This window comes from Falco punctatus (assembly GCF_963210335.1).
Source record: "Falco punctatus genome assembly, chromosome: 11".
Taxonomy (NCBI): domain Eukaryota; kingdom Metazoa; phylum Chordata; class Aves; order Falconiformes; family Falconidae; genus Falco; species Falco punctatus.
Window position 1 is genome coordinate 24233064 of NC_137591.1, and position 20034 is coordinate 24253097.

General features: G+C 41.1%; 1 protein-coding gene across 3 annotated transcripts in view; it reads left to right on the plus strand.

Moving 5' to 3' along the window:
* The first annotated feature begins 552 nt into the window (after window positions 1-552).
* Window positions 553-20034, plus strand: part of EEIG2 (EEIG family member 2) — a 30131-nt gene continuing 10649 nt past the window's right edge. The window contains exons 1-5 of one of the 3 annotated variants that reach the window (XM_080407233.1): window positions 553-1146; window positions 16018-16138; window positions 16737-16766; window positions 17276-17392; window positions 18608-18654. In XM_080407233.1, the coding sequence (XP_080263359.1) occupies window positions 998-1146; window positions 16018-16138; window positions 16737-16766; window positions 17276-17392; window positions 18608-18654 (464 nt within the window). In that variant the 5' untranslated portion in view covers window positions 553-997. Of the gene's footprint in view, window positions 1147-1212; window positions 1701-16017; window positions 16139-16736; window positions 16767-17275; window positions 17393-18607; window positions 18655-20034 lie in introns of those variants that run through there. The other 2 variants (XM_080407232.1, XM_080407234.1) reach the window with 2 other exon arrangements.

Genomic DNA, 20034 nt, shown 5'->3' on the forward strand with positions numbered 1-20034 from the left:
TAATCTTACAATTCCTTTTCTTACCACGTGAATAATGCTCTGTTGTGGGAAGACACACTATGTGTCAGAGCTTTCTTGCACAACACTAAAGAGGAAACTGATCTGCTGGTGGGGCTCGCTGGGAGCTCGCTTTGTGCACTAGCCTCCTGTAAGGGGGCTGTTGAGGCAAAGCTGTTCCCTGCAGCGCACACGCTGGTGTTGGACTGCGCCTCATACAGAAGCGCTGCCTGTGTGGGACCGTGATCATCTGTGCCACAGGGCTGTTCCCAAACCGAACACAGATGTGTGCACGTCTCCTTCTTCACCAGGCTACGGGCATCTGTGTCTCGCATCGAAAGTGGGGCTAGTTGTGAATCACCGGCAGAACTGCTGTGAGAGACCCTGCAAGGTCTGACTTGGAGTAGAAAGAACCTAAACTCAGAGTCGAGATTTCGACGTCTAAACGATGTTTTCTTCATGTTCTTCGAAACGATACACTTAACTGACGTGAGATGCGCGAAGGCCGCAGGCCTCCACGGCGGGGCGCGCCCCCCGCCCCAGCCCGGTCCCGGGGAGGCGGGAGGCTGCCGGGGGTGGATCGCACAAGCTCCGCGCCGCCGGGGCGGCCGCCACGTCCCTCCTCCGCAGCCCTTCCGCCGCGCGGGGCAGGCACGCCGGCCCCCGGTTAGGCCACCTCGCGGCGGCACCGCCCGGCCCGTGGTGCGGCGGACGGGGCTCGGCGGTGCCAGCGCAGGGCTCCTGCTGGCCGCGCCCCGCCGGCAGCCGTTGCCGGCAGCGGGCGGAGCGGAGGCGGGCGGATTTGAAAGGGAGGCGCCCGCTGCCATGTAAGCTCTGGCCGGGAGGCGCGGCGGCCGGCAGGGGCTGCGCTGGGAGCGGCCCGGCCCGGCGGTGCTGCCCTCGCTCCGGGCATGGGAGCGGCGCGGCGCCGGGCGCTCGGCGCGGAGGGGAGCAGCTGCGCGGCGCTGACCGGGCGCGGCGCCTGGCGAGCCGCCGGCCCATGGCCTTCATCATGATGAAGAAGAAGAAGTTCAAGTTCCGCGTGGAGCTGGAGCTGGACGAGCTCTCCTCCGTGCCCTTCGTCAACGGCATCCTCTTCTGCAAGGTGCGGCTGCTGGACGGGGGCAGCTTCAGCGGAGAGTCCTCCCGGTAGGTGCCTCCGGGGTCCGCGGCCCGAGCGGCTGCTGGGGCGCCCGCTGCCCCGTGGGCAGCCCCGGCCGGGCCGCCCCTTGCCGACGGGCTCCGCTCCGCGCCCCTGCAAAGCCGCGTCCCGCCCGCGGCAGGGCGGCCGGCCGCCGCGCAGTCCGCTCCCGCGGCGGGGAGGGGGCGGCTGCCCCGGGGCTTCTGGCGGCTGCGGGCGCGCTGCTGGCCGTTCCCCTGGGCGGGAGCTCCCGCAGCCGGCGGCCGGGCTGTCCTGCCTCTCGACCGCGCTGCCGGCGCCAGCGGCGGGAGGGCAGGTGTGAGAGCGCCTCATCCGCCTGGCTGCTCGCAGCTTGAAGGCACCAGGCTTTAAAGTCAATGTTGAGGGTCTTAAGCACTGAGTAACGGGGGAAACGAATCCGTCAGCGGAGGGAGTTGTGCTGGAGAAACCGGTCGCTTGTGCCGTAACGCCACGAGCTATGAAGCCTGCTGGCCGGGCGGGTAACGGGAGGGGAAGAAATTTTTTGCCACCGAGTCTGAAGTCAGAGCTGTCCCCTGTGAACGTGAGTCGTGCGACTTTAATGTTTCGTTCTGTGGGTGTTTACATGGAGAGTTACCAGTTTCGTGGAAAAATTCTCTCTTAGCTCCTGAACATATTCAGGTCATACACGTTACTGACTTTGTTCGTGCTTCGTTCTGCAGGGCAAGTGTAGCAGGTGTCCTTTTCCTTTTTCTTTCTTTAATTTCTTCTTTTGCGTCTCACCAATAGAGCTGTCGTGCTGTGACGGTGCCTTCCCCACCCGCTGGTAGCGGTGGGTAAGCAGAGGGCCAGTGGGTCCATTTTACCCCGGTACCAGGCAGAGGCAGAACCCTGTCAATAGGGAGGGTGTGTTGTGGCTTCAGGTCTGGCGAGGAGGAGACTACCCTCCTGTTATGCTTGTTCATGTTGTATGCGTTATTATATTACGTTAATGTTATTACAGAAAGGATTTACTGAAAAATGTCTCGTATAATTCTGAGAGCAGACAGAAATTGGTAACAAATCTATAAATATTAAGTTATTTTCTTACTAAATATACTGCTGTTACAGAGCTTGCTAAATTATCTGCTTTTGATTCTGTAAATATAATTCATCAAGAAGAATAAAGACCATAAAAATGGAACTGTGGCCTAAACCTCCTTATTTAACCATTCTGTTACACTAGCATGTATAATTGAAGGTATTTTTTTTTCTGTATGGTTGGAGGGTCTTCAACTCATCAGTGTTCTGTTCTCATTTCATGCCTCTCTTTTTTCTTCAATATTTTTCTTGTGAGTGACTCCTTCATGAGTAATAGATGGTGATGATGATTATAATGATTTTAGGCACTAATGTGCCATTACTGTCCTAATGCAGCCCTTCCTGCCTTGAAGTCGTTTTCACAGGATGACATACATCTTCTGGACAGTACCTATATTTTGAAGGAGTTGATTTCTGCTGAGCAGATGTTTTTGATACATTGTTGTAATCTTAGCCTTTTTTGCCTTGCCTGTTTACAATGCTAAAATTGAAAGCTTGAAAGTGTACATGCATATCTTGATGAATGTGAACAGTGCATTAGAGTAAAATATGCATGATAGGAGGTAGGAAGTGTCCGTGGAAGTGTGACTGTGTAAAAACTGTGTTGAAGTATTGTGCTGGAGTCAAAAAAGCTTTGAAATTCTTCCATTTTTTTGTTCTGGGGGTACGGCTTAAAAATAAGAATAGCAGTGAAACATATGGCTGGTATATCAGAGCCCCTGTGGGTATAACTGGTCTATTCCTGCTGGACTGAGAAGCGTTGAGGTATGCTGGTAGGAAGGTAAAGAATTCTTCTGCAGTGATCCTTCAGTGCCAGTTGAAGGGAGTGTCTTTGCTCTTGGCTTAAGAATTAACAGATGAATTTTCACAGTGTGATTCAGCAGTGGTCTGAATAAATAAGGAAGAAATTAAGTTAACATCAGAGTGGCAGAATTTCATAACTTGTCAGTTGAAAACTTTTCTTAATGGCCATCGTCTTCTAGTTGCATGCATTTATTAGATTCACTGTGAGCTGGAAGTCATATCCTTAGGGTAGTGATCTTTGTAGCTTTATAAAAGAAGTCTCGAGAACTCCAGCGTGTTTCAGAAAGTAATACACAAACTCACTTCAAATATTGTGTAATACAGGGGAAAACTGACTGGGTCTTCTTAATAGCTTTTAGTTTTGTTACTGACTGAGATCTAGTGAACCATAATTATTTTGGGAGAAGTTATTGAGAATAAAGTTCTCAGGTTGGTGCTGATACAAGCCAATACCCTGCTGCCTCTTGCCTTAACAGCTCCCTCCGAAAAAAAGAAAAAGTAAAAAAAAAAACAAAACCCCAAACAAAAATATAGTCATATTGACAAGTTATAAACCAGGCTAACATTATTAGCTTTTTCTTTCCAAAGTTTACTCATTGAGAAAAATGTCATAAAAACACAGGCTGGCAGCATTGGGATAAAGGCCTATATGTAGTTAGTTGTAATGAAAACAGATTCAAGCAGTAGTCATCTTTTCAGCCCTGTGTGAATCACGCCGTATGAACGCTTAAAGCCCTGATCCTGCAAGCAGTGTGATACCGACATCATCCCTCTGAATGTTGAAGTGGGACAAAAAGAAGACAGATGGAAGTACAAACTACTGAAAAATATTTTTTTCACTTCTCAGATCTTTATTGAGAAAGATATGTAAGAAATAAGTTATGAAGATATGGTCCATGTTATTGGGGACTGGTCAGTCCAATGACTTTTCTGGCTGCCACGGATGTGTGCCTGAGAGTATAGAAAATCTGTGATCAGATAAAACCAGCTCATATCATGCAGTACATAGCGTAATAATAGTGATATTTTGTGTGTAAATAGCAACCATATTAATTGTTTACATATCACTGTGATTTTTTTGTGTTTGTATGTAGTTTCTTAGGACTTCAATTTGAAAACTTCTGTTCGAAACTTCCCTATGTACATTTGTGAATATTTATTGTAGGAAAAGAAAATTCTGTATTATAATGCTAAATGTTTAATTACCTAGAATTCAACTTCTTAAAAGTAATCTGGTACTGTCAAATAATATTTTGATCAAAGAACATTGAACAGCCAAGTAGTAGCAATGTTTAAACTGGGGGGGAAGTGTTTGAGTGTGTGTGCAAGAACGGGACCCTGAAATTCTCGGGAGAGTTAATAGGTTATGAGCTTTGACTCTGCAACATGGAAAACCTTGAAGGGAGTTGTGGGAGGAGGGAAGCTTTATTTGCTTGTTTTAGTAAACTGACAGCCACGCCGTGTAATTCCTGTCCTCGCCTTTCTGAAATTTCTTTCTAATTTGACTTCTGGATCTTTACAACACTATTTTTAGATTTTATAACAGAGGGTGGCTTTTCAGAAAATAGCCTGTGGATGTATGTAAAGCTATACTAACAAACGTCATTTTCACTTAGAAAACTTTCTATCTTAAGAAGCCTGGCTTCCTATGTGGAAAGGTGTCTTTCTGCGTTTCTATCTTTCCTTGGGCCAATATAATAGATATCTCTTTTTGAAATTAGATACATTAATACAGGATACTTGTGCAGGTTCCAGGATACTATGTATCTATACGCTGCCTGGTCATGAAATACTGTGCACATAATGTCTAGTGCACCATGAAAGGACAGAAGATTATTCCAGGGCTGAATTACACCTATGAATATTTTGAACTGAAAAATAGTATTTTGAAGTATTGACTTGACTATATACTAACCATATTTATTTGAGGCCAGTCTGATGCAGACATAAATATACTGAAAGTATAGGCTGACTGTAACTGCCTTCATTTTAGTAGGTTGAAGAAATAATTGATGGGCCCCTAGAGCAGATAACTGCTCATAGGCTGAGTTGTTGCTCAACCAGCAGCAAAAGAACAGAAGGGATATGAGGAAATCAAAGTAGTTTTGGAAAGTAAAGGATCTTGAGGGTGTACTTTCAAAGCTGCACTCTACAGATTCAGGCTACAGCACCTGTAAGCCCAGTAGTTATATTATTAGGTTGATTTCTGCCCGCACCCCACTCAAGGGAAGGACTTCTTGGTTGATGTGTTCTTATGACTGCGGTCTTCAGTTTGGTCTTATTCCCTTGCCTTTGAGATCTGATTTCTGGCACTGTAGACTGCCGATGCTTCTCTCTTTGTTCTTTTACAAAACAACATTCAAAAGCAAGCAGCTGATTATGATTGGTATCTGTGTGACAGAGAGATTAGGAGTGGCTGAGAACTCTTTAACTTTTTCATCAAAACATTTTATTCTCCAACAAATTCAGGGAAAGTGGTTGGTGTTTTTTTTTCATGTACAGCACACTCTTGAGTCCTGAGAGGCAGTCTCAGAGATCTTGCATTACTTGCGTGAATATATTCTTATTTCTAATAGATACAGGCTAGAGTAGATAATTGTCTTCTGTAAAAACTGATTTCTTATCTTTCAGGTAATAAGTACTTCTTACTTCCAGTGATGCTTGCCTACCTCCTTCCCAACTGCCTAAAACTACATCCAGCTTTTGTGACTCCAGCAAGTACATTTTCTGCCTCACTGGACTCTTCAAATTGCTTTTTCACCATTGTTTTCCCTGTCACTGCTATTGCATTTCAGAGGGAAGATTTCTTCTGATAACATAGCTTAACCAGCTTTCTGTTTTTAGACAAAAGTACTTGTTAGAAAAACATACCTGTCACATGGAATTACTTTCCCTGTCTCACACCCTGAACACGATCTTCCTGTATGGTGTATGTCCTGTCCTCAGAGTTGCTAGTGGATAATGCTACTTCTAATAGCTTCTTCAGCTGTAACCAGATTTGCAGTTGGATAAACTGAAATAAAGTATGTTCAAGTGCTGTGAGGCAAATCTGCAATGGGATAAAAATCCTGCCTTGCAATTTTGTAGCTGCTCTTTTCAGATTTCCAAATGTCCACTCAATGATTTCTCAGTTGAGAAGAGGCTGTTGGTTGAGCCGCTTCCAGAACCTGTCCTCCTCTGTAGAGAGGAAGAGATAAGAAGGGGAAGTTCTTTCCACAAATTACAATTTATTATTTTTTTAATGTAGTTAAAAGAGGTAGCTCTTTGGCCTTTTATTAATAGTTACAATAAAATTTAACAGATCACAGATTTGGAGAATATGCTTGAGAAAGGTCATGTGATGTACAAGGATTGGTATGGATATTCTGGACAAGGCAGAAGGGGCAGAAACTAAGGCTAGAATATTAATGGAAAAGTTGATGGTAAAGGTGGAAGAGTAACTGTGGAAATAAAGAGAGATGAAGAAATAAGATCTCTCAAATAGATTGGAAGAAAATCAAAGAATTAATCAATGGAGTAAAGAAAAAATTAGATAGGAAGAGGGCCATCTCTGGACTACAACAGGGGATAAAACATTTGTAGAGACTGCATTTTGCATGGGACGTAAATGATTATTGCAGATATGAAAAGGGCTCATTCTTGTGACACTTTTTTTACTGTAAGTATTGGTAAGATACAGCAACCGCTAGCTTTTCAGGAAAAAGCTTCTGGAAAGAGATGCATGGCAGGCGGCAGGCAGCTGTTGAAGGGGAGGGACTGAGGGAAAAAGCTTTTACACTTAATACACCTGGCTTGTGCAGGAGAAATAGGCACTTTGGTTTAAAAGAGCTGGTGGTGTTGTTGAATTTGTTTCCCCACCCCAGCACAGTGCATGGAGCACAGCATTTTGCTGTCATAAACTTGCTATTTGCAAGCACCGTAGCACCTGATTGCTGTCAAATTTTAAGGACTATTTCTGTTCATGGAATAACTGGGGGGGCGGGGGGAGTGGCAGAGATCATGTAGTCCAGCTTCTTGCTTCATGCAAGACTAACTTCAGTTAGATCAGGAAGCTCAGAGCTTTATCCTGTCAACTTTAGAAAATCCATGAGAACGGGGATTCCAGTCTTTGTAGACAACCTGCCCCTCTGCTTCACCAGTTTTATTGTGAACATTTGTTTCCCCTGATTTTCTTGGAATTTCTCTTGTTACTGCCTCTGTTCCTTTCTCTGCTCCCCACTAAGAAACATCTGGCGCCATCTTCTCTCTAAGCCAATAAAGATGGCTGAAGATAGCGATTAGATCTTCCTTCACCTCTTCTTCAGACTGTAAAAATCCCATGCTCCCAGCTTCTGCATCAGGTGCTTCATCCCCCTCATCCCTGACTCCGGACCCTCATCTCACACCCCCTGGACTTGCTTCAGTTTATCAGTGCCACTTCTACTGAGAGGGCCCCAAAACTGGACACGATGCTGCAGATAACAGCCTCGCAAATGTTCACCAGAGGGAAACAATCACTTCCTTTGAACTGCTGGCTACAGTCCGCTAACGCAGTTTGCCCTTCACAGTGCTAATTCTCTTTCAGGTCTGCATTTGTCTGTAACCAGCAGTTTTTCATAAGTAAAAGTACTCCAAAGCAGCTCTATTTCCATGTGATGATCAGTTTATACGTATTTTATAAGAAATACTAGACATGAAATGTTGCTACTTACAGATTTAACCTGTTTATGATGAGTAAAAACATGTGGAATAAAAAATGATTGCTCTGTTAGTTTTGCATGCGCTAACAGCAAATTAACTGGGGAGTTGTGCACTGTAAACAAGTGAAGCTCTTCCCGCAGAACCAGCTGTTTGCTGGTTTGCTTAGAGCTGAAATTTGTGAAACATTGAAGCTCTGTTTGTAAATGACTGGTTTTGTTGTTGGGGTTTTTTTTTGCAAGGCTTAGGAAAAATGTTTTTGCTGGAGAGGATGTATCTTCTTATATGCCTCAGGCATGGAGGAAGCACAGAATATTAAAGGAAAAGTAAACTATTCCTGAATATAAGAATTAAATTGAAGCTTTGCGTAAGTTTATTACTGCAGTGTATACTTTAGAGCTCAGAGCATCATCTCAATCTGCCAGAGATGCATCTTTCTATATGAAGACTAAATTTAGCATTCTGGTTATCAAATAACAATTTAAAGTATAATTTGGCATTTGAAAAGTTATACTGAACATGTTTTGCTCCTGTGTAGCTCATCGTTCTTTAAAGATGGTAGTAAGGTTGGAATTGGTATGTGCTTGGACCACATGGATCCACATGGATGTTATGTGCATTAGATGCACAGAATACACTGTAATAAAATTGCTACTGGGGTTGGTGCTAGATGTTGTTTTATTTGCTTTTAAATACCTGTGCTTATTTCAGATTTGTCTGTGTTGGGTTTTACTTTCATTATCAACTTAGCAGTAAGGATTTTAGTTTAATTTGAAAGTGAAGGATCTCTTTGTTGGGTGATCTTGTTTATATTTTTGTGTCTTCAGTAGAGACACTAAAACAAAAGACATGAGTAAACCGTATTGGTTGACACTTCAGCTGCGCAGACCTAAACCAATCAAGAAGACTACATTTCTGTGTAGCAAGAATAATTTTCTTCTGAGAATCTTAAGGCTTTACAAATAGCAAGCTACTTGGCAGATCCCAGGGGACTGCATAGTAGTACAGTGTTTTGCTTGCAAGTGGACTGGTAAGACAGCCACTCAGTTGCTCCGGGAGCCGTGGCATGGGTACCTGTATCTTTGCCCCAGCTGTGAGACTGCATGCATTTTAAATGGAAGTAGATTCTGGGTAAGAGGGGTGCAAGAGGGTATTCTTCTCTTGCATGCCAAACCATTATGTGTTTCTTAGTATATATGAGAATTTTATATCCAGCAATACCTTCCTAATGCTGAAGATGGCCTAGGGAAGGCCAAGTCTTACTGTAAATTACCTGAACCACTGAGGGCACTGCAAGTGTGTTTGATAAAACTGTCAGATTAAAACTTCCTGGCTCTGTAAGGTGGGATCATGACATTGGCATTCTGCAGAAGATGGATGTTTGGTGGGTTTTTTGTTATATAGATATTTATATATATAACTATTAATATGTATTTTTATATATATATACTATGGAATATTGTTCCCATTTTAAAAGACTATTGCCTACCTTAAAAATCACTCTGTGTTACTCCGGTCTATTAAACACTGTATTTATATTAGGAGGACAGAGCTAACTGTATTAAGTTTATTGAGGCAAGGGTTGATCAAGGGAAGCAGTTTGGTTGGGTGATAAAAGTTCATATGCACACCCACAGATGAGTGCAGGAAACAAAGGTGGGGAGGGTGGACGAGCTAAAATAATACCCTTCCCCGGCTATTCCTAGCCCTGTCACAGGAGCCATCAGCCCTTCAAAGGCCCATCTACACAAGCCCAGGGACAGAGAGGCAGGTGAGGAACTGAAATGATGGACTTGGACGAGGGGACACCCTGCCCAGGCCCCTCCCAGAGCTGTCCCAGGAGAGCCTCAGCCCTGTGGTCCAGGCAGGAAACCCATCACTTTGAGCTGACACTAAAGCGCCTTTAGGACTGAGTGGAGTGGCCGCATAGCACTGATACGTTGTGAGATTCCGGGGAAGAGGCTTATTGGGGGACGAAGTAAAGGTGGAGAAAGGGATGAACTTCGGTGTTTTGCAGAAGAACAAGTGTGGGGAAAATAGAGAGGTAAGGGGATAAAGGGGCCAGTTAGGTGTAAATACTTTGCTGGACAGTATATTTGTCTGGCTGTGCCCTGTTTCTGTTCAGTGCAGGCCATTGTAACTTTACATTAAACTAAATCTAGCTCTCTCCTGGGCAAAGGGCTCCCTGTTCGGTGTGTATGAGTGGGGAGCCCTGAGTGCCAGCAGCTGGAGTCAAGGCTGTGCATCAGAGGGCCTGGGTGTCTGCGGTGCCAGCAACAGGAGAGACCTGGGTGAGCAGACTTAAGTGCCAGCCATGGGAGTGGGGCTGTGGGTCCCAGGGACCTGTGTGTCCATTGTGCCAGCAACTGGCCAGGGATCGTGGGCCAGAGCACCTTGGTGCCAGCAACAGGGGAGAACAGATGAGCAAGATTAAGTGCCAGCTGCTGGGGTGGGACCAGGAGCCAGAGACCTGTGCTGCCAGCACCTGGACCGAGCTCAGGGGTGCCAGTGTGTAAATGCTATCAGGGATCAAGGCGCACTAGCTGTCAAGGAGGTGGTGCCATATGTATATGTAAGGGTCTTGCCAGCATACCTCTGTCCTCCTCGGGCAGAGAGGGGAGAGGATGAAGCTGGTACTGGCTGTGAGCGCTCTGCGCGGCTGGCTGTGTATGTGTCTTGCTTACCGGGAATATATCTTCAGCCTCACTACTGGTTGGATCTGGGGAGTGGAGCTGCAGCAGCCTCACTTCTCTCAGGCTGTCTCATTGTCTCATTAACATGATCTATTTTCCCCTAAAAAAAGTGGGCAAAACACAGGTAATGCTGGAAATGTTGCACTCGCTCAGATATAACTCTTCTAAAGACATTCTATTCACTGTGCTTTGGATTCTTAAGAACCTGGCCTCAACAATTCTTAAAAGTCCAAAGCAATTCTTCATTCAGACTACCAGCTTGAAAAAATAATTATAACAATAATATTCCCTTTACCTCATGGAGTGAAAAAGCTATTTTTTCAAGATATTTATAGTGAGTAAATAACTCATGTTCTGTCCAAAAGCTTTACGATTAAGCAAACACCCTTTTCCTTAAAGAAGTGTATTGACCCAATCAATTCCAAAAGTTATTTCTAGAAGTAGTTTCATGTGAAAGCAGTCTGATATAAAGACTGAATGGTATCTTAAAACTGAAAACAAATGCTCCCAATTTTTTGTTTCTTTGGTGACCAATGATTCTAAAATAACTGTACTAGAAAAGCAATCCATTTAATTTAATCATCCCTAGATGGCTAAATGTTATAATTGGCTGTCTAGAATAATTCAGATGAATAAACAATTTTCTCATTAATGGAACACAGTATTTTGGTAAATGCCCACAAGGAGTTTTGGCTTCTTTATTTCTAAGCCTCTCCTGCTAAAGCTTTTCCATTTGGCAAGAAGAGATTTTTCCCATGACACTTAAGGTCCTTAAAAGTGATTTATTTTTGCATTTGTAGCTATTTGCTGAAATCAGCCATTATTCATATCCTTTATCCATGTGGGAACGAACAATCTGCTGGTCATAAACACCTGAAAAAAAGAAAGCACATAACTTGTTAACAAATTAGGAGGAGGAGTTGACTGGCTTAGGATTTGTTGTTTCTTTTGTGTTGGGTTTTCTTGTTGATTTTCTCTTTTGTGGCTCAGAAAAGAAAACCCAAGACTTTTATTCATTCTAAATGGCAGTTGTGTACAGTGCATAAAATAGAGACAGAAAAAGACTTGCCTATAGCTGAATTCTCTTCAGCATTTGAAATTTAGTCAATATGAAATTGTGCCTCTAAAGAAAAAACGATTTGTTAAACTGACGGTAACATAAACTATACTTTGGAATCAATTTATCTTAAAATATCTGTCTATTCAATTTATTCTCTGTTAGGTATTACTGACAGCATTAACTTACACCAAAGGACTACAACCTAGTGTGTATTTGAACGCATCTTAGTAACGAGGATGTATTTTGATTCATAAAACAACTGGGTTTGCTTTGCATGTGGTAAAGTGGCTGTGAGACTCATAGGAAACTGACTCATAACGGAAAGCTTTCCCCAGCGTGCCCCGCAGCACAGGCACGGCTGCCAAAAAGTTATCTGCGTTCATTTCCATAGGAACCAATCGATGTAACTGTTTGTTTTCTAAAGGCCTTGGGCTCGAACTAAGAATCTTACAAACTTAGAAATTACTGTTTGAAGTTAAATGTTCTGGTTTGACTTTTTTTTTTTTATTTCAGCATGAAGGGAATAACTTGCTGGTGCTTTTCTTTACACAAAAAATTACCTGTATTAAAATACGTAAATTTTTTTTTTGTATAATGGCATTAGAACTGTTCAGTAGAACGGGGGCAGTTGGTTGGGGGCTTTTTTACACATTGTGTACAAATGTTTCAAATATCTTATTTTTTAAAATTATGTGCCAGTGAAAGGAACTAATGATACCATTTTTGATGTCCTTATGAAGAGGAAGGGGTATTCCCGGGTTTACTTGGTCTTATTTTTTACAAGATTTAGAGTATCAGTATCTAAAACTGAGGCTTTTTTACTGTAAATGTTACTTTCATGTTTGTAAGACAACTTAAAAACCTGCCTATCCTATTTAATGTTTATTGAACTATTTGCCTGAATCAATCTTGACCTGTGATGTAAGTGGACCGAGTCTTCCAAAAACACAGTGGTTTTGTGCCATCTTCCTTACTTGGACAACCATACACATACAGTAGTATTGCTACACTGAAATACATTCAAAATCCTTAAAGGTTTTAAGGACACTTAACATTTCTCAATCAGATGTTACTTACGTTTATCTTGTATTTACAAGCAAAAAATACATTTAATGTTCCCTAAATTACGTCTTACTCTGTTAGTGATGCCTGGGATACTGTGTAACTGTACAGTGCAACGCTGCTTTGACTGTAGTTTGCTGTAGAGGTAGAAAACTGTTCTGAGAAGCAGAACTGTAATACTGCATTGTACAAAGATTTTGGCACATTATTAAGACCTTACGAGTTTACAGAAACTTTTTTTTTGTAGGAGAAAGCTTTTTTTTTTTTACTTAATAACTGGAAATGTTACAGATGTAAAAACAGTACAAGAACTTAGCAAAATGAATAAGGAGAAGTGATTCTGTTATTGGTAGCCCCAATGGTATCCTGGGTATAAGGGAAGGGTGGTAAGGGTGATGACAACTGCATGATGAACAGATGCTACGAGAAAGGATTTTCTGACCTTTATGAATGACAAGTGAACACTTTCAGTCTTGTAGCATTGTTTTATAGCCTGATAATGAATAGCAGAAAATCTGCGTTGCTTCTAGTTTCCAAAAGGGCACTTGAGGCTGGAATTGTTTTGCAGATATTATTGGATGTAATGTGCAAATACAGGCTCCCTGTGGATTCATGGCCATAGTTGATCCGCCTTGATCTGAAACTAGAGGTAGAATGCAGGAAGGGAGGTTAAGTCAAAGCACTGTTAAGATTTCTTGCTTTCTGAAACTTAATAAAGGTTTGTATAATTGCATGCATTCTAGTATTGATTAGATATTCCAGGTAAAATTTAACTTCAGTAATTCTTTAAAGTCCAGTAAAACAGCTCACTACAACGATCAGTTTGTTTAGGCAACACCATTTTTAATTATCCTCTTAATGTAGAGGGGTTTTTTAATTATAATTGTGTGTTAAACCTGAGATTCTTACTCTGTGCTGAAACTAGATACAAAATCTGGTTCTGAGGGGTTTTGTGTCAATTCGTGCGGGGTTTTGGGGGAAGAATACTACCAGTGTGCCAAAATGTGATGGTTTTAGTGAAAGAAAATCTTGACCAACCATATCACTTGGTTAATCTGCATTCAAGTTCACCTTCCTGCTCAGCCTTTCTAGTCTAACAAGCCCCTGAACGTTAGGGTAGCCGCCAGCAGGATGGAGGCTATGAACCAGCCTCTTGTCTTCCAGCACCCATGGAGGCCTGTCACTTCTGCTGCTCGCAAGAAGACGTCAGTACTATCTCATAAGTTTCTGGCACTCTCAATCTATCCTGACAGAGCTGTCGGCAGACAGATCACAGTACTACAGTGAATTTAATGACGTAAGATAATGAAGCAAAAATTTGTAGTTAGCTCATGAAAAAAGTTTTTCTCCTTTTCTCCTGGTTATGGTAAAACTGCTTTTGGTGGTGTTTTAAGAGAGAAGAGGGCCTTTGTTTTGTTTTGTTTTAGGATAAGCTCAAAACCTTACTTAGGAAAAGAAAAAAAGAAAAATTCTGGAGATTCATTTCTAAGTTACTTTGAGTAAGGCTGGACCACTGTTGTCTGCAGAAAAAGAGTAGGGTGTTCTCAGCAGTTGTGTTATCTTTAAGCACCATGTATGAAACCTGCAAATATGCAACCCCCAGATACCCATGCACTTGTATAGCCCTGTTCTGCTTGACAGTGGACATCTAGTTGGCTATTTCCTTTACCTGGGAGTTGAGCAGCTATCATGTAAGAGCTACAATAGTTACTCCTTGGCCTTCTAAGTGTAGCAAATACTGGCAGTTATCAAATATCCCTTTAAGGTTGTATTTTACTTGATGACTTCTTGCCTGAACCAGTTTCCAGTAGAGGATGTAACTATTTGTAATTTGCCTTTTTTGAATTCTGGTTCTGTTTTGGATTTAAATAACTCATGTACTGGCAGTTTGGTGTTCCACCCCCACCCCCCCCCACCCCCCTCAAAGCACAGGAAAGTTTACAATGTAAAATATAACAGATAGAAGGAAGGTCATGGTGTACAGTGCCTGTTCCTTATAGGTCACATCTGGAATATGACTAAGTGTTCTATCATCAGAATCCGTTAGTCTGTTGTGGTCATTCAGCTAACTCATTTTTAGCAGGCTAGTTTATTGCTAGGCTAGGAAGAAGTCACAGTGCCAGTGAGCGCTGTAGCTGGCAGTCTCACCAGCACAGCAAACTGGAGCTCCTGTGTGAGCCTGGCGATTCATCATTTCTCCCTAGGGGTGATAAACTCTGACTCCAGCTTATGTGGAACCACAGAATTCTCACTCTGTCAAAGATGTCAAACTGGATCTTCAATAACAATAATATAAAACGTAGGTAGCAATATATGCATTAGGAAAAATGGAAGAGAAAGAAAAGGACAAATATTGCTTTAATATGTGAAGAGTGTACTTGAATTAGTAGAGCAGTAGAAGAAATTATCTCAGTTTCCCCACAGTTCCAAGTTCTGAGTTTAGAAACGTGGGACTAGAAAAGAGCTTTTGATCCCTGAGGCAGGTCCCTCAGAATCACAGTCCTTATACCACATTAGTGACAAACTGGTCAACATTGTCTTCAAATACAGTAAGATTTTTTTTTGCTCCTATTTCTCTTATTTTTGAAGGCTGTTCTAGAAACTCGCTCTGTGGTTTGAGACCTTGTAATTTTCAGTTTTAAATGGGTGTTTGATTATGCCCTATTTTGGTCCTAACCACTTTTAACTTGACTTAAAAGTTATTTAGTCTCTAAAGTGCTTGAATCACGAGTGTATTTTATTATATGTAATTTTTTCTTGTCAGATACAGGAGTTTTCTAGTTGTTCCCTCTGTACCTGTTCATTTTAGTCTGTTCTCACTCAACCAGAGTCACGGAAAAAGAATAATGTGCTCCATTTAAGCCTTGTACAATGACATTAATATAACTGAAAGCATCCTGTGTTTTGCCTTGTTCTCAGCTGCACCATGCTGTCCGGTTGTAATCCTCCTTTGATGAACAAATCTGTTCAGATATTAGTTGTCTTATGTTGCTCTCAAATGGCAAGCTCCTGGTTTGTAGGTGAAACTCTTGCTTGCCCAAAGTGCGTTACTTTGTATCCGGTTATTGTAGATAAACTTCATTTGTACTTTTTCATGCCTCATATTTATCTGGTTCTGCTTGTATGATGCTCCCTTTCCATGTATTGAAAAACTACTTGTCAAAGACAGTATCTTGAGCACATTCCAAAGCCCAGCAGCCTGGAAGACAGTGCCTGGTAGCTAATGTTCAGGAAGGGTTCGATCTCCTGAGGCAAACTGAAGAAATTATGGCCTCATTCATTTGCAAAAACACATGACTGTTAAATTTTTCTGTAGGTCTAATACTGTGTTCAAGGCTTGAAGCACTTACTAGTCCTGCTGCACAAAGAGAAGAATGAAGGATGATTATTCCATGGAACAGATTTCCATGAAGTGACCACTCTACAACCAGTGGAGCCAGTGTTTGTTCTTGAGCCATCTTATTGCATTTTATGGTCCTGATTGTACACACAACTAATACTAAGCATATACTCTCTTTTTACAGGGAGGTAGTACAGGCAAACTGTGTCCGCTGGAAGAAAAAGTTCTTATTTATGTGTAAAATCAGTGCCAGTGCCACAACAGGGATTCTGGATACTTGCATTTGCAGGGTGTCTGTACGAAAGGTAAGTAGCTCTTTTTCCTTCCTCTCCTCTTTCCCTGCTCGCTTTAATTTTTAAATGTCTGATAAAATTCATAAAGCAAATTTTAGCTGCAATCACGTCAGGTATTCTTCTAGTTAAAATTTTGTAGCGATCTTATTAATTATCTTAGTTTGACTAATTCATGGGTTGTCACATTCTTATTGAAAAGAACATTTATTCCAGCAGGACAACAAAGGAATTGCTCATCAGTCTTTATAAAGTTAGCCCCTGATAGATACCTCTAGCAAGCAGCAGTAAACTTGGAAGCCTTGAACGATGCTAAGTACCAGATTTTTTGTATGCAGCATGTGCTACCTTTGGGGCCAGGCTTCACAAGAGCCTGGGCATCCGGCACTCGCGTTCCCACCTCTCCACAAGGTGACAGTCTCCTGCTGGCCTGCACCAAGGACATTATTAATACTAAGATCTAAATGACAACAGTACAGCCTAGCAAATGTGTGTTGAGCTATTTTAAAACAAGATTATTATTTACTTTTCTAAAAAACCAAAACAGTCAATAAAACCCCATCGGTATCTTTAATGGCTTAACAGCGTGTCTTTTGTTTTTCTTTTTTTCTAGGAGTTAAAAGGAGGAAAGGCATATGCAAAGGTAAATTGAGATGTATCTAACTTTGCCTATGAATTAGCTTTTCTTTCCTATCATTTTATGCCCTTTTAAAGTAACTCCAGGGTAATACTCTGACAGCCATGATTTCATTATGTGCATTATAGTGACACAGTGGTGGTGGAATTCTCAGTCAGTGTGTTTAATAAGTATACAATGATATTATATCCCAAGAATGTTTTTTTCTTTCAGTTTAGTACATTGAAAGAGTTGGTTAAACCCTTCTGCATGTCTTTACTTCTAATAATAAAGAAAACTCCCCTTGTTCTTTTTCTCTCTTGAGATTTTAATTTTTAACTGAAAATAGAACTATGCAGAATTTGACACTCAACGTTTGGTTTCTGCTTTTTGCCTTGGACTACTCCCTTTAATGGGCATGCTCTTATTCATATTTGAGAGAAACTGCTGTTGAGTGGCACTCAATACTGCGCATGTAGTAAGTACCTTCATTTAGTAATATGCTTATTACTGACTTTGTTGTTTTCTCGTAACAGCTGGGATTCGCAGATCTAAATCTAGCAGAGTTTGCTGGATCGGGAAATACCACTCGTCGCTGTTTACTGGAAGGTTATGATACCAAAAATACAAGACAAGATAACTCCATTCTCAAAGTAATTTGTTTCCTTTATAATAATATAAAACAGAGAACAAGTAGTATTGTTAAGAACGTAATGAAATCTAAAATACATTTGCTGAACCTCTTTCTAGAAGGAAAGCTATTCAAATACACCAGTGTTGTTTAGAGGTAATCATTAAAATCCATGCAGTCAAAACCAGAATTTGTCCTACTCCTTGAAACGGAGCCAGATAGCTGTAAAAGAAAAGCTTTCAAAAGGTATTCCTATTCCAACAGGAATTGAAAAGTGGAATAGGGAAGCACAACAGAAAAGTTATTACATTCATATAAGTGTAGTGATTATATCTTTAAGACTGGGCAACTTCCTGTGCAGCTTTCTAACAGTGAATCTCTTAACTGGCTTATCTATATATGAGCCACCTTCAACACCTCCATGACTTCTGGAACTTTCCCTGTTCTGTTTGGTAGTAATCAATGTAGCAACCAGTGAGCATTGTTGCAAGAAACCTACCCTGACGTTTTCTCCCATGAGTCCAGGGAGTTTAAAAAACTGAATATAAGCAGTATAAACCTGAAAATAATTACATACAGAATGTTACAAGTAAATTTAAAAAAAAAATATTTTCCTACCAAGACACTAGGATTAATTTCTTATACTATTGAGTATACCTTTTAAGCATGCACTTTCTGATTTCTTTAAGACAGTCACAGACGTCCAGAAAACCTTTCATTGATGGCTTCGATCCACCTAACAAACCTTCTCAACGCATTGTCGTGCCTAGCGTGTTATTTACCTTTTGTGGTTTTACTTTATCTCTGATGTTAGTACAACCAGTTCCTGTATGCTAACAGTTTGCTAAACACTTTCAGCAAAGAACATCTTCTGCACCCGCCATGTTAAAAAATGCTGTTTGCTCATTAATCTCTTAGATTTCCTGTTTCTCCATTTTTCCCCTGAAGCCATCTTAACTGTTAATGATTCTGAGATTCCTCTTGATCTACGTATCCTTTTCAGAATCTTGTACATGCAGCTGTGTTATTTAAATGCTATTTCATGTTGTTTGCGTGTGTGCTAAGAAAAAATATGTCAGTTTTTTGCATGTGTCTTTATTTGCATGTGGGATGATGCCATTTTATTTTACTTAAATGTAAGGTTTGTGGCAAGTATAACTTAGTGACTTGACCAGATATATCACAGACCGATTCCATTTTTTTTTCTTACAGTGGCTTTTGTTTTCTTAATGTGTAGGTTTTGATCAACATGCAGCTAATGTCTGGAGACCCATGCTTTAAAATGTAAGTTTATAAAAAAAACTGTGTGAGATAGTGTTTTGGTCACACGTTCCATGTTCAGAATTACACTTCTAATTTGTGTTTATAAATCTCTCCAATCTGGCAATAATATTTTTTTTTAAAAAAAAAAAAGAAAGAAAAAGCACAAATGGGATGGTAGCTGAGTAATGGCTAACATGGTAAAAATACCAGTAGAAGTATCATAGTTCTCATTGCTGCTAAATACTTAGTTTATTTTTGAGTAAAGAATACTAGCTTGTACATCTGTAATTAAAAAAAAAAGAAAAAAAGAAAAAAAAAGAAATAACTTCAGAGAAACTGTTCCTGCAGCAAGCTTATATAAACATGCTTGGCATGGGGTGACCAGACCAATGGTGTTTGGAAAATGTGCTGTTACACCTTTTATTCACAAGTCTCAATTATTTAAAAAAAAAATACTTAAAAAAAAACCCAAACAACAACAAACCAGAAGTTTGACATAACTTAGCAAAAGAGAAAGCACTTACAGATATTTAGTTAGCAAAGATATTATGCAACTTAGTAAAAGATGCAAGAGGTAACATCTGAGAGGGGACGTAGCTAGGAAAATACACATTCAGGATCCTGTGGCCTCATTGTCCCTAGCCTGTAGTTAAGGAAATGTAATTGTTTTGCTAGAGCACGTTAGCTTCCATAACTAACCACAGGATGGAGTAATCATGCATACTAGGGAAAGCCCGTCACGAGTAGGATGAAATTGTTGCCTTCCTTCTAGACTAATAAGCTATTTTGTTATGAGACACCCAAGCTCCATGGATAAGTAAGCTGAAACAGTGCAATTGGCAAGTTTCCTATTTCCAGAGAACACCATTATCTTGCTAACCATGACTTAATTATCCTGATTAGTAGGAAGTAAGGAACTCCCATGTCATTTGCATTATGAGAGATACTTTGTAACCCTGAAAGCCATTCATTTTAAGGATAGACTTAGAGATATGTATAGAATCTGCTTCCATGAATGCAGTGTGGAAAATTTCTCGGTACTTGCCAAGATTTTTAATGCCACTGCTTTTCAGTAATTCAGAATATTGGTAGACTGGGTTGCCCAAAGTGTTTGTGCATTTCAGTTTTTGTCCGGCTTTTCTAATTCTACGTAACAGTTGATGGCAATTTTGTCTAGATCAGGTTCCAACCAGCTTAGTTGTATTCTGCTTGTTACAAGATGTTTGGGAGATGGGCTGATGAAATAATGCCTTCAAAGAAAATTTGATCCCTTAAGTTCTAGTTTAATTCAAATTTACAGTTCACTTCATTCACCACGCTGTTGTACTGAAACTAGTAGGAGATGGAATCAAAATGAGAGGATGTATTTTCTTCCCACAACACGTGATTAAGCTGTGGAAC